This window comes from Antechinus flavipes, chromosome 3, assembly GCF_016432865.1.
Source record: "Antechinus flavipes isolate AdamAnt ecotype Samford, QLD, Australia chromosome 3, AdamAnt_v2, whole genome shotgun sequence".
Classification (NCBI taxonomy): domain Eukaryota; kingdom Metazoa; phylum Chordata; class Mammalia; order Dasyuromorphia; family Dasyuridae; genus Antechinus; species Antechinus flavipes.
In genome coordinates this window covers 235,753,574-235,781,400 of record NC_067400.1, presented here as the reverse complement: position 1 = coordinate 235,781,400, position 27,827 = coordinate 235,753,574, and the positions used below count along the sequence as shown (strand labels likewise).

At 33.2% G+C, this 27,827-nt stretch overlaps 1 protein-coding gene across 1 annotated transcript in view; it reads left to right on the top strand.

Annotated features, from left to right (window-relative positions):
* Positions 1-27,827, top strand: part of MGAT4A (alpha-1,3-mannosyl-glycoprotein 4-beta-N-acetylglucosaminyltransferase A) — a 150,572-nt gene that overhangs the window by 11,207 nt on the left and 111,538 nt on the right. Inside the window, exon 2 of the mRNA XM_051984692.1 lies at positions 19,895-20,227. Coding sequence (XP_051840652.1) covers positions 20,134-20,227 — 94 coding nt within the window. The 5' untranslated portion in view covers positions 19,895-20,133. The remainder of the gene's footprint in view (positions 1-19,894; positions 20,228-27,827) is intronic.

Sequence of the window (27,827 nt, the reverse complement as noted above, 5' to 3'; positions counted from 1 at the left end):
TTTCCTAATTGAATTAACTCAGTATTCCTAATATAAATCTAATCTGATCATCATGCATGATCTTTGTGATATATTGCTGTAGTCTCCTTGCTAGTATTTTATTTAAATTTTTAGTATTAATATTAATTAGGGAAACTGGTCTATAGTTTTCTCTTTTTTTTGCTGTGCCTGTTTTTTAGTATTAAAACCATATTTGTGTTATAAAAGGAATTTGATAGGATTCCTTCTTTATCTCTTTTTCCAAAAAGTTTATATAATATTAGAATTAATTGTTCTTTAAATGTTTGGTAGAATTAATGTATAAATCAATTTGTTGCAGGGATTTTTCTTTTAGAGCTCATTTGTAGCTTGTTCAGTGTATTTTTTTCCTAAGATAGGGCAATTTAAGTATTTTAATATCTCTTCTGTTAATCTGGGCAGTTTATATTCTTGTAAATATTTATGCATTTCATTTAGATTGTTAGTTTTATTGCCACATTGTTGGACAAAATAGGTCCTAATAATTTCTTTAATTTCATCTTCATTAATTGTGCATTCACTTTTTTCATTTCTGAAACTGGCAATTTGTTTTTAAAACAAATTAGCCAGTGGTTTTTAAATTTTTATTGTTTTTCATAAAACCAGCTTCTAGTTTTATTTGTTCATGTTTATCGAACATTATTAATCTGATTTTTTTCAAGATTTTTAATTTGGTATTTAGAGATTAAAATCTTTTTTTTTTTTAATTTGCATGTCCCACTCGGATCTGCTTTCTTTCTTTTATTCCTCTAAATGTTTAGGGATAAAAGTCTTCCCTATGCACCACAGATTTTGATTTTTTTTTTTTCAGTAGCTTTTTATTTACAAAATGTATGCATGGGTAATTTTTCAACATTGACCCTTTCAAAACTTGTTCCAAATTTTCCCCTACTTACTTACCACACCCCTTCCCCTAGATAGATGGCAGGTAGTCCAATACATGGACTATGTTAACTATGTAAAAATATGTGTTAAATCCAATATATGTGTACATATTTATACTGTTATCTTGCTGCACAAGAAAAATCAGATCTAGAAAGAAAGAAAAAAACCTGAAAAGGAAAACAAAAATGCAAGCTAACAATAACAGAAAGAGTGAAAATGCTATGTTGGGTTCTGATGAGACTCAGTTCTCATAGTCCTCTATCTGGGTGTAGATGACTCTTCATTACTGAATAATTGGAACTGGTTTGAATCATCTCATTGTTGAAGAGAGCCATGTTTTGGTATTATTCTTAACAGTTTTTTTCTTTAATAAATTGTTTTTATGATTTGTTCTTTGACCTGGTTGTCCTTTAAGCTTAGATTAGTTTCCATTTATTATTCTGGGCTTCCATTGCTCTTTATTAAATGTATTTTTTGTTGCTTTATGGCCATTTTATTGCATTATGGGTGCATTTAGTATTTCTGCTTTTTTGCATTTATTTGTGAGATTTTTATGCCTTTAATATATGATTTATTTTTGTGAAGATGTCATATACAGTTGAGAAAAAGGTATACTACTTTCACTTTTCAGTATTTTGCAGAGCTATCATATATAACTTTTCTAAAATAACCATACATATGGTTCTACTTAGCATTTATGTCTCTGGAGATGGATAGCATCTTTCTTCATAGGTCCTTTATAGTTCTTTTGAATATAGTACTCAGAATGGCTTGTTCACATTTATTCTTTGGATAGCATTGCTATTAGTTTATGTGATCTGTAGTTCTGCTCACTTCACTTTTCATTGTTACATGCAAATTCATGTTTTTCTAAAATTGACCAGCTCATCATTTCCTATAGCACAGTAGTGGTCCATCACAATCATATACCTCAGTTTATTCAGCCTTTCCCCAATTACTGGGCATCCCATCAATTTTCACTTCTTTGCAGTTATAAATATTTTAGTACATATAGGATCTTTTCCATTTTGCCTGATTACTTTGGGAAACAGACCTAACAGTGGGTGTTGCTAGGTCAAAAGGTATATTCAGTTATATAACTCTGGGCATAAATTCCTATTTCTCTAGGCTGGTGGTTCAGTTCACAGTTCAATCAACAGTGTATTAATGTCCCACTTTTTCAATATCCCTTCCAACATTTGTTCTTATTTCATTTTAATCAGTCTGAGAGATGTGAAATGATGTCACAGTTATTTTAATTTGCATTTCTCTAATCAGTAATGAATTAGAGCATTTTGTCATGTGACTATATTTAGTTTTGATTTCTTTATTGAAAACTACCTATTCATATTCTTTGACCACATATCAATTGGGGAATGACTCACTTTCTTATAACTTTGACAAAGTTCTCTTTATATTTGAGATTAGACCTTTATTTGAAAAATTTAAAAAAATTTCCCCAATTTTCTGTTAATTTTGGCTACTTTTTTTTGTACAAGCCCTTTTTAATTTAATGTGATCAAAATCATTTATTTCATATCTCACAGTGCTCTCTAATTCTTGTCCATAAATTTTTCTGTACATAAGTCTGATAGGTAATGTTTAATGTTCTTCTAATTTTCTTATGTATCTTATGTCTTATTTAGGTATTCATGGTGTTCTATGTTCTTCTAGTTTCCTTTTAATCCTTATAATTCCTTATAATCTAGATTATATATCCGTTTTGTCCTTATCTTGGTAAATGGTGTAAGATATTGATTTATACCCAAGTTCTGATGTAAGATACTGATCTGTACCCACTTTCTGCCAGACTCTTTTCTAGTTTTTCCAACAATTTTTACCAAATAGTGTATTCTGAGCCCCAAAATTTAACTCTTTCTACTTGTCAAATACAAGGTTACTATAATCATTTACTATTGTGGGTTATGTTATCTCTCTTCCATTGCTCTCTTTTCTATTTCTTAAAAAAAAAAATTAATTTATTTGAGGCATTTGAGGTTGTGACTTGTCTAGAGTCATATAACTAGTAAGACACTTAAGTCTGAGTCTGGATTTGGACTCAGGTCCTCCTGACTTTAGGGCCAGTACTCTATCCATTGCATCACTTAGCTATCCATGTCTTTCTATTTCTTAGCTATACCACAGTTTTGATAATTATTACTTTATAGTCTAGTTTAAAATCTGGCACTGCTAAAATCTCCTTTACGGTTTTCCCCCATTAATTTCTTTGATGTTCTTGACATCTTCTCCCTTCTCCTTTTCCTATTATACTTGTTTGTCACCCTTCCGATTTTTTTGAGATTATATCTGTGTCATAGCTTCATACCAACACTTTATGTGTATATAGATTACTTTAACATCCTCAGTAATGATAAAGTTCTTAGGTGTTACATGTATAATCTTCCCATATAGGAATATAAGTGGTTCAACCATGTTAAATCCCTTATCATTTCTCTTCATGTTTACTTTTTTATGCTTGAATTTTGTTTGATTGTAAAAACATCTATTCAGCCCTAGTCTTTTAAAAAATATTATATTTTTCCAAATACATGCAAAGATAGTTTTCAACATTCATCTTTATAAAACTTTGTGTTCCACATTTTTCTTTTCTCCCTCCTTTCCCTCTCCCCAAGACAGTAAGCAGTTCTATATGGGTTAAACATGTGCAGTTCTTCTCAATATATTTTCATATTTGACATGCTGTGCAAGAAAAATCACATCAAAAGGGAACAAAAATATGAGGAAAAAAAAGCAACAAAAGATGAAAATACTATGCTTTTATCAATCTCCGTAGTTCTCTCTCTGGATGCAGATGACTCTTTCCATTACTAGTCTGTTGGAATTACCTTGAATTACCTCATTATTGAAAAGAACCAAGTCCATCACAGTTATCACAATCTTCTTGTTACTGTGTACAATGTTCTCTTGATTCTGCTCATTTCATTTTTTTTGCTTTTTAAATAGCATTTTCTTTTTCTTTTTTATTGAAGTTTTTTATTTTTAAAACATATGCAAGGATTATTTTTCAACACTGACCCTTGAAAAATCCGGTGTTCCAATCTCCTCCCCCCCCTTCCCCCTCTCCCTTAGATGGCAAGTAATCCAATATATGTTAAACATGGTAGAAATATGTTAAATACAACATAGACACATATTTATACAGTTATCTTGCTGCACAAGAAAAATCAGATTAAAAAGTAAAAAAAAAGAGAGAGAAAGAAAATAAAATGCAAACAAATAAAGAGTGAAATACTGTTTTGATTCACACTCAGTTCCCACAGTCCTCTCTTTAGTGCAGATGGCTCTCTCAATCACGAGTCTATTGGAACTGGCCTGAATTACCTCATTGTTAAAAAAGAGCTATGTCTATCAGAATTGGTCATTGTATAATCTTGTTATTGCCATATATAATGATTTCCTGGTTCTGGTCACTTCACTTAGAATCAGTTCATGTAAGTCCAGGATTTTCTGAAATCATTCTGCTGATATAATATTCTATAACATTCATATGTCAAACTTACTCAGCCATTCTCCAACAAAAGGGGCTGCCAAAAAGATTTTTTGCACATGTGGGTTCTTTTAGCATTTTATTTTTCAAAATACATGGAAAGATAGTTTTCAACATTCACTCTTGTAAAAGTTTGTTCCAAATTTTTCTTCTTTCCTTCCCTTTTCTCCCCTCCCCTAGAAAACAAATAATGTAATATATGTTAAACATGCACTGTTTTTCTAAACATTGGGGAAAAAAGCCCTAACAAACAAACAGAAACAAAAAAGGTGAAAATACTATGTTGTGCTCTACATTCAGTTCCCAAAATCCTCTCTCTGGACGTAGACAGCTCTCTTCATCACAAGTCTATTGGAGGGACTTCCGGTTAAGATGGCGGAGAGGAGGCACACAATTGTGTAGCTCCACGCTTTCTCTCACTATCCATTTCATTACAAGCCTCTGAATTAATGCTTGACTGAAAAAAAACCCACAAATAGTTACCAAGAGAAGCCATCCTTGAGATTCGCCAAGAAAGGTCTGTCTTTACTGGAGGGCTGGGATGGTTTTAGATAGGGCGCAGGCAGTGGGCAGCGGCAGTGAGAGCACGGGAGCAGACTGGAGAGGGGGTGGGGAGTGATCGCAGCCGTCTCTGCGGGGAGAGCTTCGCTACAGGACTGGATACTTTGCTCCGGCAGCAAGTCAGCAGCCCAGCAGAGAAGCTAAAAACACCGGGGGGGGGGGGGGGGGTGAAGAATACAACCCCAAACAGCTGATTTCTCTCGGGACCTGCCCGACCCCTTCCTTCCCCCCCTTCCCCCCCCCCCCCCCCCCAGTGACTCAGCACGCTCTGGGATCTCAGAGCGCAGGCGCAGCACAGTCCTGCTAGTGCCTCACTGCTGCCCCCCGCAGTCTGGAGAGGAAGCTCGGTAACACACCCAGCCCCTCCCCCAAAGAAAGACTCCAGTTTTTTCTGTTTTTCTTTGCTAGTTTGTCTTTGATTATTAGACAGAATGAGCAAGAAACTGAAGAGGACTTTAACCCTTGACAGCTTCTACATAGAGAGCAGACTCCAAATTCTGAGGAGACTAAAAACAGACTGTCTCCAGGTGAATCCCCAAAGGAGGAGATCATCTGTTCCTCAGCACAGATGAACCTCATAGAAGTAATTAAAAAGGCTCTCACAAGGGAGCTAGAAGAAAAATGGGAAAAGCAGAGTGAGGCTTGGCAAAAGGAGAGGGAAGCTTGGGAAAAGGAGAGGGAGGCTTGGCAAAAGAGCCTGGAGAAGTCAGTTAAAGAGAGAGTGGATAAAGAAGTAAAATTCTTGAAAAATAGAATTGGTGAACTGGAAAACAAAATTGGCGAGATGGAAAAAAATTCCACAGAACAAAAGAACTCAATGGGACAATTAGAAAAAGACTTTAAAAAAGTGAGTGAAGAAAATACTTCACTGAAAATCAGAATTGAACAATTGGAATTGAATGACTCGAGGAGACAAGAAGAATCAGTCAAGCAAATCGAAAAAAATCAAACAATGGAAAAGAATGTGAAATACCTTCTGGGGAAGACAACAGACCTGGAAAACAGATCCAGGAGAGACAATCTGAGAATCATTGGACTTCCAGAAAAACATGATGAAAAAAAGAGCCTGGACACTATTTTCCAGGAAATTATCAAAGAGAACTGCCCAGAAGTCACAGGAACAGAGGAAAAAATAAACATTGAAAGGATTCATCGATCACCCACTGAAAGGGATCCTAAAATCAAAACACCAAGGAATATAGTGGCCAAATGCCAGAACCCTCAGATGAAGGAAAAAATATTGCAAGCGGCTAGAAAAACCCAATTCAAGTATCAAGGAGCCACAATAAGGATCACCCAGGATCTGGCAGCATCCACATTAAAAGATCGAAGGGCCTGGAATATGATATTCCGAAAGGCTAAGGAACTTGGTATGCAACCAAAAATAACTTACCCAGCGAGAATGAGCATCTTTTTCCAGGGAAGAAGATGGACATTCAACGAAGTAAGCAAATTTCATCTATTTCTGATGAAAAAGCCAGAACTTAACAAAAAGTTTGATCTACAAATATAGAACTCAAGAGAAATCTAAAAAGGTAAAGATTAATCTTGGGAACTATATTTCGACTATATAGATGTATAAGGATTACATGTATACCTTGTTCTAGAAATTGATGTGGAAAGGACATTGTACCAGAAAAAGGGTAAAATGGGGGTAGTACATCTCATGAAGAGGCATAGGAAACCTATTATATCTGAGAGAAAGAATGGAGGGGGATGAATATAGTGGGTATCTTACTGCCTTCAGAATTGGCTTTAAGTGAAAAATCTTAAGACATATTCAATCTATGGTGAAACTTCTCCCACCTCATTGAAAAGTGAGAAGGGAAAAGTGAAAAGGGAAGGAATAAGCTAAGCAGAAGGGAATACGGAAACTGGGAGGGAAAGGGGTAAGATAGGGGGAGGAACTCTAAGGCGGGGGGAGGGATACTAAAAAGGGAGGGCTGTGAGAAGCAAGTGGTGCTCACAAGCTTAATACTGGGAACGGGGGAAAGGGGAAAGAAGGGAGAAAAGCATAAACCGGGGTTAACAAGATGGCAAGTAATACAGAATTGGTCATTCTAACCATAAATGTGAACGGGGTAAACTCCCCCATAAAGAGGAAGCGGTTAGCAGAATGGATTAAAAGCCAGAATCCTACAATATGTTGTTTACAGGAAACACACCTGAAGTGGGGAGATACATGCAGGTTAAAGGTAAAAGGTTGGAGCAAAATCTACTATGCTTCAGGTGAAGTCAAAAAAGCAGGGGTAGCCATCCTGATCTCAGATCAAGCTAAAGCAAAAATTGATCTAATTAAAAGAGATAAGGAAGGGCACTATATCTTGCTAAAGGGTAGCATGGATAATGAAGCACTATCTATATTAAACATATATGCACCAAGTGGTGTAGCATCTAAATTCTTAAAAGAGAAATTAAGAGAGCTGCAAGAAGAAATAGACAGTAAAATTATAATAGTGGGAGATCTTAACCTTGCACTCTCAGAATTAGATAAATCAAACCACAAAATAAATAAGAAAGAAGTCAAAGAGGTAAATAGAATACTAGAAAAGTTAGATATGATAGATCTCTGGAGAAACTGTAATGGAGACAGAAAGGAATACACTTTCTTTTCAGCAGTTCATGGAACCTATACAAAAATTGACCATATATTAGGACATAAAAACCTCAAACTCAAATGCAGTAAGGCAGAAATAGTAAATGCATCCTTTTTAGACCACAATGCAATGAAAATTACATTCAACAAAAAACCAGGGGGAAGTAGACCAAAAAATAATTGGAAATTAAATAATCTCATATTAAAGAATGATTGGGTGAAACAGCAAATCATAGACATAATTAATAACTTCACCCAAGAAAACGATAATAATGAGACATCATACCAAAATGTATGGGATGCAGCCAAAGTGATAATAAGGGGAAATTTCATATCTCTAGAGGCCTATTTGTATAAAATAGAGAAAGAGAAGGTCAATGAATTGGGTTTGCAACTAAAAATGCTAGAAAAGGAACAAATTAAAAACCCCCAGTCAAACACTAAACTTGAAATTCTAAAAATAAAAGGAGAGATCAATAAAATTGAAAGTAAAAAAACTATTGAATTAATTAATAAAACTAAGAGTTGGTTCTATGAAAAAACCAACAAAATAGACAAATCCTTAGTAAATCTGATTAAAAAAAGGAAAGAGGAAAATCAAATTGTTAGTCTTAAAAATGAAAAGGGAGAACTCGCCACTAACAAAGAGGAAATTAGAGCAATAATTAGGAGTTACTTTGCCCAACTTTATGCCAATAAATTTGACAACTTAAATGAAATAGAAAAATATCTCCAAAAATATAGCTTGCCCAAACTAACAGAGGAAGAAGTAAATATCCTAAACAGTCCCATCTCAGAAAAAGAAATAGAACAAACTATCAATCAACTCCCTAAGAAAAAATCCCCAGGACCAGATGGATTTACATGTGAATTCTATCAAACATTTAAAGAACAATTAACTCCAATGCTAAATAAACTATTTGAAAAAATAGGGATTGAAGGAGTCCTACCAAACTCCTTTTATGACACAGACATGGTACTGATACCTAAACCAGGTAGGCTGAAAACAGAGAAAGAAAATTATAGACCAATCTCCCTAATGAATATTGATGCTAAAATCTTAAATAAAATATTAGCAAAATGATTACAGAAAATCGTCACCAGGATAATACACTATGACCAAGTAGGATTTATACCAGGAATGCAGGGCTGGTTCAATATTAGGAAAACTATTAGCATAATTGACTATATCAATAACCAAACAAACAAAAACCATATGATCATCTCAATAGATGCAGAAAAAGCATTTGATAAAATCCAACACCCATTCCTAATAAAAACACTTGAGAGCATAGGAATAAATGGACTTTTCCTTAAAATAGTCAGGAGCATATATTTAAAACCATCAGTAAGCATCATATGCAATGGGGAAAAACTGGAACCTTTCCCAGTAAGATCTGGAGTGAAGCAAGGTTGCCCACTATCACCATTATTATTTAATATCGTATTAGAAACACTAGCCTCAGCAATAAGAGTCGAGAAAGATATTAAAGGAATTAGAGTAGGCAATGAGGAAACCAAACTATCACTCTTTGCAGATGATATGATGGTATACCTAGAGAACCCCAGAGATTCTACTAAAAAGCTATTAGAAATAATTCATAATTTTAGCAAAGTAGCTGGCTACAAAATAAATCCCCATAAATCCTCAGCATTTTTATACATCAGCAACAAAACCCAACAGCAAGAGATACAAAGAGAAATTCCATTCAGAATAACTGTTGATACCATAAAATATTTGGGAATCTATCTACCAAAGGAAAGTCAGGAATTATATGAGCAAAATTATAAAAAAGTCTCCACACAAATAAAGTCAGACTTAAATAATTGGAAAAATATTAATGCTCTAAGATCGGCCGAGCGAACATAAGAAAGATGACAATACTCCCTAAACTAATCTACTTATTTAGTGCTATACCAATCAGATTTCCAAGAAAATATTTTAATGACCTAGAAAAAATAACAACAAAATTCATATGGAACAATAAAAAGTCGAGAATCTCAAGGGAATTAATGAAAAAAAAATCAAATGAAGGTGGCCTAGCTGTACTTGATCTAAAACTATATTATAAAGCAGCAGTCACCAAAACCATTTGGTATTGGCTAAGAAATAGATTAGTGGATCAGTGGAAAAGGTTAGGTTCACAAGACAGAATAGTCAACTATAGCAATCTAGTGTTTGACAAACCCAAAGCCCCTAACTTCTGGGAAAAGAATTCATTATTTGATAAAAACTGCTGGGATAATTGGAAATTAGTATGGCAGAAATTAGGCATGGACCTACACTTAACACCATATACCAAGATAAGATCAAAATGGGTCCATGACCTAGGCATAAAGAACGAGATTATAAATAAATTAGAGGAACATAGAATAGTTAATCTCTCAGACTTGTGGAGGAGAAAGAAATTTGTGACCAAAGATGAACTAGAGACCATTACCGATCACAAAATAGAAAATTTTGATTACATCAAATTAAAAAGCCTTTGTACAAATAAAACTAATGCAAACAAGATTAGAAGGGAAGCAACAAACTGGGAAAACATCTTCACAGTTAAAGGTTCTGATAAAGGCCTCATTTCCAAAATATATAGCGAAGTGACTCAAATTTATAAGAAATCAAGCCATTCTCCAATTGATAAATGGTCAAAGGATATGAACAGACAATTTTCAGAGGATGAAATTGAAATTATTACTACTCATATGAAAGTGTTCCAAATCATTATTGATCAGAGAAATGCAAATTAAGACAACTCTGAGATACCACTACACACCTGTCAGATTGGCTAAGATGACAGGAAAAAATAATGATGAATGTTGGAGGGGATGCGGGAAAACTGGGACACTAATGTATTGTTGGTGGAGTTGTGAACGAATCCAACCATTCTGGAGAGCAATCTGGAATTATGCCCAAAAAATTATCAAATTGTGCATACCCTTTGATCCAGCAGTGTTCCTATTGGGCTTATATCCCAAAGAAATACTAAAGAAGGGAAAGGGACCTGTATGTGCCAGAATGTTTGTAGCAGCCCTGTTTGTAGTGGCTAGAAACTGGAAAATGAAAGGATGCCCATCAATTGGAGAATGGCTGGGTAAATTGTGGTATATGAATGTTATGGAATATTATTGTTCTGTAAGAAATGACCAGCAGGATGAATACAGAGAGGACTGGCGAGACTTACATGAACTGATGCTAAATGAAATGAGCAGAACCAGGAGATCATTATACACTTCGACAATGATATTGTATGAGGACATATTTTGATGGAAGTGGATTTCTTTGATAAAGAGACCTAACTGAGTTTCAATTGATAAATGACGGACAAAAGCAGCTACTCCCAAAGAAAGAACACTGGGAAACAAATGTGAACTATCTGCATTTTTGTTTTTCTTCCCGGGTTATTTATACCTTCTGAATCCAATTCTCCCTATGCAACAAGAGAACTGTTCGGTTCTGCAAACATATATTGTATCTAGGATATACTGCAACATATCAAACATATAAAGGACTGCTTGCCATCTAGGGGAGGGGGTGGAGGGAGGGAGGGGAAAAAAAATTGGAACAGAAATGAGTGCAAAGGATAATGTTGTAAAAAAAAAAAAAATTACCCTGGCATGGATTCTGTCAATATAAAGTAATTATTAAATAAAAATTAAAAAAAAAAAAAAAAAGTCTATTGGAATTGCCTTGAATCACCTCATTGTTGAAAAGAGCTATGTCCATCAGAATTGATCATCACATAATCTTGTTACTGTGTACAATGATCTCCTGGTTCTGCTCACTTCATTCAGTATCAGGTCATGTAAGTCTCTCCAGGCTTCTCTAAAATCATCCTGCTGGTCGTTTCTTATAGAACAATAATATTCTATCACATTCATATATCATAACTTATTCAGCCATTCCCCACCTGATGGGCATCCACTCAATTTCCAATTATTTGCCACTATGGAAAGGGTTTCAAATTGCATTCTTCTAATAAATAGTGATTCAGAGCATTTTTTCATGTGACTAAAAATGGCTTTAATTTCTTCATCTGAAAAAAAATTGTCTGTTCCTATCCTTTGACCATTTATCAATTGGGTAATAGCTTATATTCTTATAAATTTGAGTCAATATCAAAAACACTGGCTATAAAAATTTTCCCCCAGCTTTCTGCTTTCCTTCTAATCTTAGTTGTATTGGTTTTGTTTGTGCAAAACCCTTTTAATTTAATGCAATCAAAATTACTCTTTTGTATTTTATAATGTTCTCTAGTTCTTCCTTGGCCATAAGTTTCTCCCTTTCCCACAGATTTGAGAAGTAGACTATCCCTTGTTCTCCTTATTTGTTTATAATATCATTCTTTATATCTAAATCATGAACTATTTTGACTATATCTTGGTGTAGGGGTTAAATATTGGTCACTGCCTGGTTTCTGCCATACTATTTTCCAGTTTCCCAGCAGTTTTTATCAAAAAGTAAGCTCTTATCTTAAGAGGTTAGAATCTATGGATTTATCAAAAATTAGATTACTATAGTCATTAACTATTATGCCTTGTGAACCTAACCGATTTCAGTGATTCACCACTCTTATTTCTTAGCCTGTACCAAATGGCTAATAACTGTTGCTTTATAATAGAGTTTAAGTCTGGTACATCTAAGCCATCTTTCTTTGCATTTATTTTTCATTAATTCCCTTGAAATTTTTTTATCTTTTTATTCTTTCAGATGAATTTTGTTATTATTTATTCTAGATCTGTAAAATAATTTCTTAGCAGTTTGATTGGTATGACATTTGAATAAGTAGATTAATTTAGGTAGAATTGTCATTTTTATTATATTCTAATTTGTGTGTAGAATCACCCTTTCTGCCTAAATCATGTATCCATTTCGACCTTATTTTGGTATGGAGTGTGATGTTTATCTGCGGCTAATTTCTGGCATACTATTTTCCATTGATCCCAGCAATTTTTGTCAAATAATAAGTTCTTATTCTACAAGTTGGAGACTTTGAGTTTATCAAACAGTAGATTACAAAAGTCATTGATTATTGTGTTTTGTGTACCAAAGCTATGCCACTGATCCACACACCCTATTTCTTTGCCAGTACCAGATGATTTTGATAACTGCTGCTTTATAATATAGTTTTAGATCTGGTACTGCTGAACCACCGTCCTTTGCCTTTTTTTTTTTTTTTTTCATTAATTTCCTTGTATTCTTGATCTTTTTTTCTTCCAGATAAATTTTATTATTATATTTTCTAATTTTATGGATAATTCCTTGGCAGTTTAATTGGTATGGCACTCAATAAGTAGATTAGGTAGAATTGTCATTTTTATTATATTAGGTCGGTCTACTCATGAACAGTTGATATTTTTCTGATTGTTTAGATCTGACTTTGTGTGAAAAGTTTTGTAATTGTGTTCAAGAGCTCCTGCGTTTTTCTTGGCAAGTAGATTTCCAACTTTTTAATTTTGTCTACAGTTATTTTAATATGAATTTTTCTTTCTATATCTTGCTTCTAGGCTTTTGTTGATAACATGTAGAAATGATGATTTATATGGGTTTATTTTATATGCTGCAATTTTGCTAAAGTTTTTGATTTTCTAGTAGTTTTTTAAGTGATGGATTCTCTAGGATAGCATACCAAAATATCATCTGCAGAGAATGATAGTTTTATTTTCTTGTTGCCTATTCTAATTCCTTCTATTTCTTTTTTTTCTCTTATTGCTAAAGCCAACATTTCTAGTACAATATTGAATAATAGTGGTGATAATGGGCATCTTTATTTCATGGCTAAGATTATTGGGATGGTTTTAAATAAATGTTGCTTATATTAAGGAAAACTCTATTCTTATGCTCTCTTGTTTTTAATAGGAATGGATGCTGTATTTTGTCAAGCTTTTTCTTCATATGTTGAGATTGCCATATGATTTCTGTTAGTTTTGTTATGATAGTCAATTATGCTAATATTTTTCTTTGTTTTAAACCAGCCCTTCATTCCTTGTAAAAAATCACACTTGGTCACAGTGTATTATTCTGGTAATAAGTTGTAATCATTTTGCTAATATCTTATTTATGATTTTTACATCAGTATTTCTTAGGGAGATTGATATATAATTTTCTCTATTTTGTATCATAAAAGGAATTTGGCAGGACTCCTTTTTTTTTGCCTATTTTAAAAATAGTTTATAATTGAGATTATAATTATTATTGAGATCAATTATTCTTTAAATGTTTGGTAGAATTTGCTTGTGAATCCATCTGGTCCTGGGGATTTATTCTTAGAAAGTTCGTTGATAGGTTGTTTAAATGTTTTTTCTTCTAAAATTGGATTATTTAAATATTTTATTCTATTAATCTGGGTGATTTTTATTTTTGTAGATATGTCATCCATTTTGGCATCTAATTGAGTAAAATAATTCCTAGTAATTATTTTAATTTTCTCTTCATTGGTGGCAAATTCTTCTCTTTCGTTTCTGATACTAATAATTTGGTTTTCTTCTTTACTTTTTTTATATCAAATTAACCAATGGTTTATATAATAGTTTTTATCCCCATAAAAGCAGCTTCTAGTTTTATTTAATTAGCATTTTTTCATTGTTAATAATTTCTCTGATTTTCAGAATTTCCAATTGTTGTTTGAGAATTAAAAATATTTTTGTAATTTTTTTTGGTAGTTATGTGCCCAGTTCATTAATCTGTTCTTATTTTTTTGAAGTAAGCAATTAGAGATGTACATTTTCCCCTAAGTTCTACTTTAACTGTGTCCCATAAATTTTGACATGTTGCCTTATTCTTTCATTCATTCATTGCTTTAGTTTTTCTTTTATTGATTATATAATTCTGATTATATTAACTAATTAATATATAGTTGTTAATTGATATAAATTAATTAATCAGATAATTATTAATTGATGTATTATCACTTATTTCTATGATTTGTATTTTGACCTACTTTTTTTTAGGATTAGATTTAGTTTTCCAATCAGTTTTTAGTCTGTCTTTCAGTTTCCATTATTGAATATAATTTTTATTGTATTATGATTTGAAAAAGTGCACTTATTATTTCTCTTTTTTCTGAATTTGGTTGTGAGGTTCCTTTGTTTATTTTTAATATAACATACATATTATGTATATAATATAAAATTCTTTTAATTTTATTTCCAAATTATCTCCTTTTTAACCCTTCCACACCCATTGAGAAAATAAGCAATGTGATATCAGTTATACATATAAAGTCATGCAAAACATATTTCTATTTTTGTTATGTTACATAAGGAGGATGGAAAAGGAGGTTACAGAGGAAAATGCAAGAAATTTTTTTTTTAAATATGGTTCAGTCTTCATTTAGAGAGTATAAAATTTTTTTCTCTGGAGGTAGATAGCATTTTTCATCATGGGTCCTTTGGAGTTGTCTTGGATTATTATCTTGATCAGAGTAGATATTTTTTCCACAGTTGATTATCTTTAAAATATTGCTCTTACGGTGTATGTTGTTCTCCTGTTCTACCTACTTCATTTGGTATATCATTTCAGTTAAGTCTTCCATTTCTTTTTATATAATAGTATTCCATCACAGTCACATACCAGAGCTTGCAGCCATTCCCTAATTTTATGGGCATTCCTTAATTTCCAATTCTTTGCCACATAAAAAGAGCAGCTATATACATTTTGCACAAATAGCTCTTTATTCTTTTTTTTTTTTAATCTCTTTGGAATAAAAATCTAGTGGTATTGGTGGGTCAGAAGATATACACATTTTTCATAGCCTTTTGTCCACAGTTCCACATTATTTTCTAGAATCATTTCATAGCTCCACCAGCAGTGCATTGTTATTCCTCCTCCATAATTTATAATTTGCCTTTTCTGTCATGTTAGACAATTTGATAGCTTTGAGGTCATGCCTTATAGTTGTTTTAATTTGTATTTCTTCAATCAGTATGATTTACTATTGATAGCTTTGATTTTTTTTCTTTTGAAACTTCCTGTTCACTTCTTTTGACTGTCAGGGAATGAGTGTTTTAATAAATTTTGCTTGGTTCTATTAAAAATCCCCCTTCCCCTATGCTCAAAAAGTTATCAAACTGTGCATACCCTTTGATCCAGCAGTGTTTCTACTGGGCTTATACCCCAAAGAGATACTAAAGAAAGGAAAGGGACCTGTATGTGCCAAAATGTTTGTGGCAGCCCTGTTTGTAGTGGCTAGAAATTGGAAAATGAATGGATGTCCATCAATTGGAGAATGGTTGAGTAAATTGTGGTATATGAACGTTATGGAATATTATTGTTCTGTAAGGAATGACCAGCAGGATGAATACAGAGAGGCTTGGAGAGACTTACATGAACTGATGCTGAGTGAAATGAGCAGAACCAGAAGATCATTATATACCTCAATAATGATACTGTTTGAGGATGTATTCTGATGGAAGTGGATCTCTTCGATAAAGAGAGCCTATTGATCAAAGATGGACAGAAGCAGCTACACCCAGAGAAAGAACACTGGGAAATGAATATAAACTGCTTGCATTTTTGTTTTTCTTCCTGGGTTATTTATACCTTCTGAATTCAATTCTCCCTGTGCAACAAGAAAACTGTTCGGTTCTGCACACATATATTGTATCCAGGATATACTGTTAACCTATTCAACATGTAAAGGACTCTTGCCATCTGGGGGAAGGGGTGGAGGGAGGGAGGGGAAAAATCGGAACAGAAGTGAATGCAAGGGATAATGCTATAAAAAATTACCCTGGCATGCGTTCTATCAATAAAGTTATTTAAAAAAAAAAAAAAGAAAAGGAAAAAAAAATCCCCCTTCCCCCAATCCATTTCATTTCTTCCTTCTGATTTTGGCTCTTCTAGTAATTCTTGTTGGGCTTGTTTGTCTGTAATCTTAATTTTTCTTTGAGGCTTTGTAGATGTTTTAAATCATTTTCTAATGAATTTGTCTTGCTCCTCCCTGTTCTTCATAAAAAATTTTTATCCTCAGGTTTTTGTTGTTTGCTCATATTTCCAGCTTCTTGACTTTGGACTAAAGAATTGAGCTTACCTCTGGAGCTAGCTTGGAGATTCTTTGGCTAAATCTGGGGGCTGATAGGTCTTCAGTGTTTCCAAGGTGCTAAGATCTAGGGAGAGTTCTGGTCACTCCCATCCTGATTTGCACTATTGTCCTTACTCAGACAGAACCTGTGCTCCCTTTCACAAACAAACTGGGTGACTTTGCACAGCCCTCCCTCATTTAAATCCATGTCATGGCCCCGCCTTCTTGATATCATGATCCTCCTCTAGAACAAAGGACAAACAACCAGCCAGTAAAGTTGGCCTGGAATTTGTCAGTTGAAAAATTTCTTCTTCCCTTCCCTCCCTTCTACCTTTCTTCCCTCATTTTCTCTCCCTACCTACCTTTTCTTCCTTTCTTCCCTCCTTTTCCTGCCTTCCTTCATTTCGTCTGTTCATCCACATTTACCAATAGATGTTATTAAAAACATTTTTTTCCTCTTTTGTACCTCTGACCTCTCCCGAAACCTCTCTTAGGGTTTACTGGCTATATTAAGGCTAGATTTTTTATAAAGCCATTACCTTCCACTTTCTCAGTTCCAATTTTCAAGGAATTATTTTCTTTAGTGAGTTTTTGTCCTTTTTTCACTTTGTACATTTGACTTTTCAAGTATTTCTTCCATAAATTTTTGTATTTTTTCCTTTCCATTTGACCAATTCCTTTTTATTGAGCTTTTCTCTTCCTTGAATTATATCTTTGTCTACTTTGGCAATTCTGTTTTTTAGAGATTTCTCTTCTGTGGATTTTTGTGCCCTTTTTTTTTTCTTTTAACCATTGGCCTAATAATCTGTGTTTTTGTATTTTCTTCAGTATTGTGTGTGTGTGTGTGTGTGTGTGTGCGCGCGCGCGCGCGCGCCTCATTTAGCAAGTTGTCAATTTTTTTTCATGATTTCTTTGTATCACTAATTTTTTTTCTACCTATGTTATTAAAATTTTAAAATCCTTTTTGTGCTTTTTCTAGGAATTCTTTTTGGGATTGAGATTATTTACATTTTTTCTTTGTAACTTCACATGTAGTTTCTTTGATTTCCTTGTCTCCTTCTGAGTTAGTGTTTTGATCTTCCCTGTTGTTATAGCAACTTTCTGTGGTCAGTTCTTTTTTTGTTATTTGCCAATTTTTCCAGCACATTTCTTGATTTTTAACTTTATATTAAAGTTGGGCTGTGCTTCTGAAGTTGATGGAACTCTTTCCCAAGCTTCAGTTTTTTTATATCGCTATTTTCAGAGCCGGTTCTGCAGGTCTGTAAGTTTTCATTTCTTCCAGGGTGCTATGATTTAAGTAGAGGTGTGATCATTGCTCTCCTGGTATGTGTCTTTTGAGTGACTGTAAGCAATCTTTTCTGTCCTGACATTGTGATGAGGGAATCTGTTTCCTGCAGGTGCTACCTTGCCCTGGGACTGTAATCAGGTATCACCTGCGCCCAGTGCCATAACATCCTGCATTTAGTGCCTGTAAAGGCTTTCCTGTCATGTCCTTCTGTCCCCCTTAACTTTTGTGAACTGAGAGGTCTTCTGGTCCTCTTAACCATTTGTGGACCGAGAGCTCTGGAAGCCACCTAAGCTTCAGTTGACCTAAGGCCTTTGTTGGACTTTACTTCAGATTTCACCCCGGTGAGACAGACCTTTTAAATTGTCCAAGCTTTTATTGAAGCTTTAGAAATTTGCTCATACACTGTTATGGGATAATAAATCTGTTCTGAATTCTCTGCATACTGACCTTCACCAGCTTGTTGGTCAAAAGTGATTTGTCTAATAACTCCTTTTTGCTTATTGCGTTGGGCTTGAATCCTACATAATTCATGAAACTCCGAAAGCCACAACAAATTTTGTCCAGGTTCTAAACGTGACCTTGCTATGGATTTCCAATCATTCGGGGTTAAGATTTCATAAGACAAATTATCTAGTAACAGCTTAATATAAGAGGATGTAGCCCCATGAAGAGTGCAACCCTTTTTCAAATCTTTAATTTTTTCCAAATTAAATTCATTCCACACCATTCTTCTTTTGGATTTTGCTGTTTCAGAATTCTTTTTGAGGTATTACATAAAATTATTTGGAGGGGAACTTGAGAAAGCTCAGGAGAGGTCCTGCTTTTACTCTGCCTTTTTTCTTTTTGTGAAGATAAAATGAAATCTTATGTAAAGCACTACTTAAACTAAGGCTGAAATTCAGACTGTTCTTGACTAGTATTTTCACTTACTCTCTTAAAAGTGTCTTAAGTTCATGGATTGTAAAAGGCCAAGCAATGAATTGGAAAAATATGACTTATTTTTAGAATGATCAATTCTAAATTTAAGATAAATTGCAAATAGTAAATTGATACTTTTCCTAAGGTGTTCATATGCTAAAGTTGTACTTAGAGAATAGAAATCTTTTAATCCTATGCAAATATATAATAGTAATATTGTTTAGATTTAAATGAGGGGAGAAAATGGGAAGATTAAATGAAGTCATGTCAGAAGAAAGATTAGAATTCTTAGCTTTTCATTTGAACATGAATGCTTTGAATTTATGATAGCTAAAATTATCCCCCTAGAACAAATAAGAGAGAGACGGGAACTATGAATGTGCAACACTGCATATAATGTCAGATTTTTTGATAGATTGACAAGTTTTGATAAATTTTTATTTTTTTCCTTCTTAGTAAATGATAGTTCCTTGGCAAGAGCAAGGATTTTTTAGACAGTGTAGGTGATATAAAAACCAAAGGCATTAATATACATTTACTTTAGAAATAAAAAACTGTCTCCCTTTTCTGTCTTCTCTCTCTTCTTTGGAATTCTTTTGCTATCTACTAGCCTGTTAATTGTTCAGCGAACCAGGTATATTCTGTACATATGAAAGCTTTTAGGCAAATTAACATTTGTTGATTTTTTGGGGGCTGAAATATATCAGAAATATTGGAAGTCTCTTCCCATAAAGCAAGGGTTCTTAACCTGTCATGAACCTCTTTAGCAGTCTGGTGAAGCTTGTGGACTTTTTTCCAGAATGTTTTTCAAATGCATAAAATAGAATACATAGGACATGGAAAAAAACATTTATTTTTTAAATAAAATGCATATGAGAATATTTAACAGGATATTTAAGAAAAAAGAAATTCATGGATTTCTGATGAACTGTCCTAGAGTCTGTCTGCCTCTCACTATCTATGTGGGTCTATACATATATCCTAAGGAATAAATAGGATGAATAATTATATTATCCAGTGTTAGCACTTTTCTAAAGTAGTGATTTAATAGTGATTAGTTAACACTATATTACTGAATGTAATTTTTTTTTTCTGAATAGGAAGAGGAAGCATATGAACCAATATATGAAGATTGTGACGAAGCAGTTGGGGCATAATTTTGAATAGTGTTCCGGCCACACTTGCTTTGTAGAGTGCTTGAAATGAACTTCTCTCATCTCTTGATATTGGCTTGGAGCCCCTAGAACTGGACTACGTTGACTTCAAAACAAGAAGAAATAATACAGGTCGTCATTGTCATCAAAAATATATGAACAGTTAGTTGTGATGGTGAAATGAGATGAGGCTCCGAAATGGAACTGTGACAACTGTATTAGTTTTTATCACTTCGTTCCTCAGTTTGTCTTGGTATATTTCATGGCAAAATGGAAAAGGTAAGAAAAATAACTCAGTGAAAATATACATAAAAGTTAATCTTTTATCTAGAGATATAAATCCCTTATGTAAGATGTGAGATAAGTCTTATGATGTCTATTAAGTCTTAATATTTTTATAGTGTGGAAAAGAAACTGAATCACTTGATTGTACATAAAACAGTTCAGTGTTTTTGAGAATGCCTATCTAAATAGAATATTGGAAAGACCTTTTTGATTTAAATTCTGAATTATAGTGCTTATTGGCAAGAGTTGCACATATTGTTTTGTTAATTTATACATTGATATTTAGTCAAAAGGCTAAGTTCAAGGATTAATTTTTTGTTACATTAAATAATATAGACATATAATGTGGTGAATATTACTTATATTTTTAGGACAAAATAATCCTCATCAAGAAGTTTACTAATTACTTCGATTTTAACTGCACTTGTTAACAGTTTGTTCTTTAAGTAAAATTATTAAATGAGTAGTTTGAGTTAATGTTTTTAAATTTTATTCTTTTAATTGTTAGAAATTATTACAGAGTGAATTCTTAGTGTCATTTAGTGTTACTTTTGTAAGTAGTCCTATTTAGAGTAAGCATTTTTCTTTTTTTTACCTAGTCCTCATTAAAAAAACTTACTTATAGTAATGTCCCTTTCTTACTCAATTGTTTCTCTTTTTCTTTCTTTTCAGTGTTAATCCCTAAGATAGAAGTTGTTAAATTGTTTTCTATGATAGGGCTCTTTTGGCAGTCTGAACTCTTTGGACTCCTCAAAATAATATTTTTAAATATATAAATGAAAATACTCAGAATTATAAAAATTATGAAAATATTTTTAAAAAATTTCATGCAACCTAAATTAAAATTTGTGTTTATAAGAAACTTTTTGTAAGAATATTAGAAGTATTAATTTGAGTAATGACCCACAAACATTATAAAGATTGCTCATCTTTGCCTTTATATATTTATTTAAAAATTAAATTGATTGAAATGTTTTTTCTCATAAGTATGAAAGTGGCTTAAAAGGTTATTATTCCTTTTAATATATGTGTAAGAATAGACTTTGGATAGCCTAATGTGATTATAAAACAAAATATAACTACTGTATTGTCTATTTCAATAACATTAATTAAGAAACTCGATCATATCTTAGGCAGTGTAAGTATTGCTAGACCTAGAGTCTGAATGAAATTTTGAAAGCTGATTCTCACACTAATTGAAAATCAAGGCATTGTAATGATCATTGATTTACTTCCGTTATTGAAAATTCTATTTTAAGACATAGTTGATAGATTTTCTTCAATATCCTATGAATTAGAGAAGTGGTTCTTCTAACTTTAGACCTTATTTGAGTTATTTATTCAAGTATTTGAGCTTATAATATGTAGGAAACTATTTAGAGATCTCTCTTGCTTTTTATTTTTAACTCAAGTGATAAGAATTTAAATACTTTATTGACATTCATATTTTATTATTTTAATTAAATCGATATGATTGCCCCAGTTTTAAAGAATTCCCATGAGAGAACTAAAGGGTGGTTCAACGAGTTGCCCAGGGGTCACAGCGAGTCTGCGTTGCCTTGCTTTTCCTTATATAGCACCTTTTTTTTTTTTTTAACTGTATTCATTGTGAGAAACAAGACCCCATACTCAGTTTCTAAGTCTGTGATGTTTTATTGAGAGAGAGAGATTGAAGGAGGAAGCCTTTGTTTATTAGAAGTGCACACACCAACCTGAGCGTGCACTGGTCCAGAAGCAGGAAAAACTTTTTCTAAGTTAACCCCTCCCTGTCCCCTCCCACTTAACTTTTCATTGGCTGGAGGAACAGTTCCTGGTAAGCTCTAGGAATGCCCTCTTGGGTATAGAGTTGCTCCCCCTGGGTGGGGAAGATACTATGCATGAGCTTCATTAAACAAGCACAATAAAGAAAAGCCTTCTCCTGGTCATTGACCCTGGCTGGTTTAAGCCAGTTTCTAGCCTAGCCCTGTAGCCAAATCAGTTTCTCCTTCTTTAATGCTCATTGGTTAGTGGTAGTTACTATCTTCCATTACCTTGGAATATTATATAGAAATCTAACTTTTCAGTATTTTTCACATTGTCATATGCTAAAATGGGTTATTGAAATTTAGTACACAGGTGGTCCTAAAAACCCATTTTAATCTTCTCTTTCCTTCAGATTTATAGATAATTTTTTGATTTTACAGATCAAGTCAGATGTTTAATGCTTTTGGTTAGAGGTTTTCTGATGAATTTCTAGAGCAGAAATTAAAATAATTTTAAAAATGAAGTTAAAAATACAGACCAAGTCTGATTTTTCTTGCATAACATAACAAATATGGAAATTTGTTTAAAAGTATGTTATATGCATATACAGATTGCTTTCTGTTTTGATATGGGGGAATAAGAGGAGAGAGAAAAAATTTGGAACACAAAATTTTGCAAAAATCAGTGTTAAACTATCTTTACATGTATTTGGAAAAATAAAGTAATATTGAGAAAAAATACAAAACAAACTATAGAGTTGACTTAGGAGAATTAAAAATATGTAATGTTGCAAAGTAGATTCTCTAAAATCCATTAAAGCCAAAGATACATCATGACAGTATTTTGAAAGAATTTTGATCATATTTTCAGAACAAAGCAGAAAGGTGATCTGCATCAATAAACATGTTGGTCATGGTAGCATTCCTTTTCTGAAGTTACTTTTCAGTGTATTTAAGTTAAAATTTTTTGCAACTTAAAGTTGCTTCCTGATACATAGAGCTAAAGAAATAAAATGTAGAAGATCCTTTAATTCAGGACTTCTTCAAAGGTACAATAGTCGTTGGTGCTCTTAAATCTTAACAGCCATATTTGGAAATGAATATTAGGTTTGTATATGCTTGGGAGAAATTATAATCAAAATACTTTGAATACTGTCTGTTTTTAGGCCATCTCTGGAAAATGTTATATTTAGCATATTCTATCAGATAAAGTAGCCCTTTGATAAAAAATAAAAGTCATCAAATTTATTAGTCAGTAAATAGTCAATCAGCATTTAAATATCCACTTTATTGCAGTCATTCTGATGAGTGCTAGGGATACAAAAAGAGTCAAAAGACAGTCCTTGCCTTCAAAGAATTAGCTAATGGAGGAGACAGCAAACAAATATATATAAATAAACTATATGCAGAAAAAAATAAACAAAAATGAAAAGATAGAAGAGGCACAGGCATTAAGGAGGATTGGGAAAACTTTTCAATAGATAACTCAATTCAATTCAAAAAATAACATTTTAGTTGAGATTTAAAGGAAGCCTGAGAAGCAAGTTTATGGAGATGAGGAGAGAGAACGTTCTAGGATGGGGGACCATCAGGAATATGCCCAGGGCTGAGAGATGAAATGTCTTGTTCATGGAACACCAAGTGAGCCTATGTCACTTGAGTGAAGAGTACTCTGTCAAATGTGAGAAGTCTTGAAGATAGGAGGAGGCTAGATTATAAGGTTTTGGACCCCAGAGAATTTTGCATTTGATCCTGGAATCATTAGGGAGCCACTTGCATTTATTGAATGGGAGTGGGTTGAGTGGGCCATAATTGGACCTGTTCTTCAGGAAAATGAATTTGGCAGCCAGCTGGAAAATGGATGGACATGGGGAGTGACTTGAGGCAGACAAACCTATCATCAGGTTATTCCTATAGTCTACACCCAAGGTGATGAGCGCCTTCACAAGAATGGTGGCTGCATTGGAAAGAAGAAGGGGATATCTTGAAGATATGAAAGCCTTAGAACCTAAACCTCTAGGAGGACAGGCTTGCCTTTGGCAGTACTAGGAAAGTTAGGAGAGAGGGAATAATTTTGGGAGAAAGATAATGAGTTATGTTTTTGATATGTAGAGTTTAACTGAACATTAAGTTTGAGATGAAAGATTGGGGGTCAGCGGAGAGTTTGGGACAGGAGAAGGGTAGATTTGAGAATGGTAATTAAATCCAAAAGAGGGCCTGCACAGAATCTGGATGAGGATTCAGCAAAGATTAAAGAGTGGTGCAATAGATAGATTTGAAATTCAGAAAGAGTGGTGTCTTGAAAACCTACAAAGAAGAGAGTATCAAGAAAAGAAGGGGTTATAAAATAAGGTCAAAAGCTACAGAAAGATTGAGGAAAGTAAGAAATGAGAAAAGGCCAGTCTGAAGAGTGATTTTGGTGGAATGATGTGGTCAGAAGCTGAATTGCTTTGGAAATAGTTCAGACATCTACAAAAATAAAAGTAAAATGTACTTACTACAGGCTAGAAAAATCAGTTATTAGAGTCTTTAAGTGCCTATTGCATAATTTTTCATGAGAGATCACTGAGAGATTGTTTGAAATTTTCCCATCTAATATCTAAACTTCTACTTAAGTTAAAGCTACTTAGGATTATGTCTTTATTGTCTTTTTATGTTTTTGTACTTGGGAGAAAGGAGGAGGGGGAAACTATAAGAAATTATTTTAATATAGTAGTCATTTTTGAATAATGTCAGTATTTTTATTAATGAAGGTTTGGTATAGAGGAGGATTTGATCTTGGACAGATTTTTACCTCTTGAATTTGTTTAATTTGTTTTAATTTGTAAAAATTGTCTTGATTGAATAATTTCTGACATTATATTAAATGTATGATATAGTAAGATTTAGTGTGTAATTTAAGTTGCTAGTTAGGGGAAGTAGGTGGAAACTTTTTTCTTTTAAAAGTATTTTATTGATGTTCTTTTTTTATATCATTCTCACTTTACACTGACTCCTCTCTAATCCCCTATCTTCATTAGAATTCCTGTTTATTAACAAATAGAGTCCAGATAAACAGAAAATTTTATTAGATAAATAAAAAAATTCTGAGTTTTTTACCGAGAGGTAGAAATATTTCATTGAGTCTTCTAAAATCACTATGTTCATTGAATTAATCAGAGTTGTGAAGTATTTTGCTGACCATTATTATGTTCACTGTATAAACTTCTGATTCTGCTTACTTTGAGCATCATTTTCTGTAAGTATTCCTAAGTTTCACTGAATTCTTCAATTTTATCAGTCATTAAGGGTTAATTAAGTGTTTACTATGATGATTATGCTAAATGCTCAGGTTTTTTTTTTTTTAATAGCTTTTTATGTATATGATATATGCATAGGTAATTTTTTAGCATTGACAGTTGCAAAACTTTTTGTTCCAACTTTTCCCCTCCTTCCCTCACCCTCTCCCCCAGATGGCAGATTGACCAATACATGTTAAATATGTTAAAGTATAAGTTACATACAATATATGTATACATGTCCATAGTTACTTTAGTGCTCAGGTTTTTACTATAAAGTAAAGAAACTTATTCACTTAGGTGAATACATAATTAGAGGCTTTATACAAAATAAATGCCCAGTGATTGAGGTAAACAGGACTGTAAGGGGGAATCAGAAAAGGATTCTTGAAAAGCATGACCCTTGAGTTGAATTTTGAAAGAAAGCTAACAATTATTACAGGGAGAAGGCAGGAGAGCATTCCTGGAATAGAAACCAGTTTGTACAAATGTATGGAAGCTGGAGTTAGAATGCTATTTATGGGGAACTGCAAGCAAGCCACTTTAGTTGATGTATAGGGCATGTAAGAGAGTAAAACAATCATATTGATTTTATCTTTTTAAAAAATTTATCCTATTTACAATCAGTTGACTTTTGCCCACCTCATGTTTCTTTCTGAGATGCATTCTAACTTCAATATAAATTATGTTTAGGAATCCAGTTTTCTTTTTACTCACTGCTCTGTTGTGTCAAAGATATATGGTTTATTATCCAAAGAAATCTTTTTTACTATCTATAAAAAACTAACATTTCTTAAGTCACAGAAGGAAAAGGAGTTGTTGTTAGCCCCTCATTTCCAATTTCCAACTAATCAGTGTCTCCTATTCCTTAGCAATGTAACCAATCATATTGATCTTGTCATTCATGATGTTGGGTTCTTTTGACCAATCATAATCCCCACCTGTGAAGTGCTGCTCATTGTTCTGTCCTTTTCAAAACTAAAAGAGTTTTTTCAACTATGAGGTGATTCAGGTCAATTTTAATAGACTTATGATGGAGAAAGCTATCTGCATCCAGAAAGAGAACTGTGGGTACTGAATGTAGATTTCAACATAGAATTTTCATTTTATTGTTGTTTGCTTGCTTTTTTTTTCTTTCTCATTTTTTTTCTTTTTGATTTAATTTTTCTTGTGCAGCAAGATAAATATGAAAATATTTTTAGAAGAATTGCACATGTTTAACCTATATTAGCTTGCTTGCTGTCTAGGGGAGGAGGGTGGAGAGAGAAAGGGAGAAAAATTTATAACACAAGGTTTTGCAAGGGTGAATGTTGAAAACTATTTTTGCATGTATTTTGAAAATAAAAAGCTATTATTAAAAAATATTAAATGAACACAAAGCCTTATTAGTCTGTATATTTCAGGGAGAAGGTGGTACACTATATGTTTGATAAAACTATCTTCTACTGCCTGTAAGAAATGTAAAGAACAAACTAAACTTCAACAACATAATTAAATCAAAATAATGGTCAAATATGTTTAATAAAGTATAGATGTTTTAAACCCTCCCCCTAAAAATTAAATGATATTTTGGATATGTGGTATTTTTAATTTCAAGAGATGTAAATTATTGCATTGTTAAGATTCTTATAAGGTACTAAGACAGTGGAATTGATAGAGACAATAATTATCTTTTTTTTTTTTAATTTTTATTTAATAATTACTTTATATTGACACTCGTTTCTGTTCCAATTTTTTTTTTCCCTCCCTCCCTCCACCCCCTCCCCTAGATGGCAAGCAGTCCTTTATATGTTGGATATGTTGCAGTATATCCTAGATACAATATATGTTTGCAGAACCGAACAGTTCTCTTGTTGCATAGGGAGAATTGGATTCAGAAGGTATAAATAACCCGGGAAGAAAAACAAAAATGCAGATAGTTCACATTCGTTTCCCAGTGTTCTTTCTTTGGGTGTAGCTGCTTTTGTCCATCATTTATCAATTGAAACTCAGGTCTCTTTGTCAAAGAAATCCACTTCCATCAAAATATGTCCTCATACAATATCGTTGTCGAAGTGTATAATGATCTCCTGGTTCTGCTCATTTCACTTAGCATCAGTTCATGTAAGAGACAATAATTATCTAATTTAGCATGGTTCAGTATAATTGATCTGATCCTACAAGGAGATGTTATGGGCCAGAACTTGAAACAAGGTACTAAGTGGAATTGAGGAAACAATGTTTAAATCTAGTTTAGAATTGATTTAATCCTACAACAAATAATGGTTTCCCAGTGATATAATGATTGGTGTGTACTCAGTGTACAGCATATAAGCAAGAAGCTCTCAGGGCTAGACACAGAAGCCCACTCTTGGAGGCAGAGACAGATTCATTCCATTTTCCACTTTTGTGCTAGTTGGAGACATTTGGAGGGAGCTAGAGGCTGAAGCTGGCAAAGACAAAGGACTAGCAGAAAGAGCTCTCGAAACCAAGGAGTGAGCTAGGCCTCTAACAAAGCTAACTGGGCCCAAGGAAGGAAACAATACTTTAAAGAGAAAAAAAAGGATTTGGACTTTAACTCCTGGCTGCATTTGG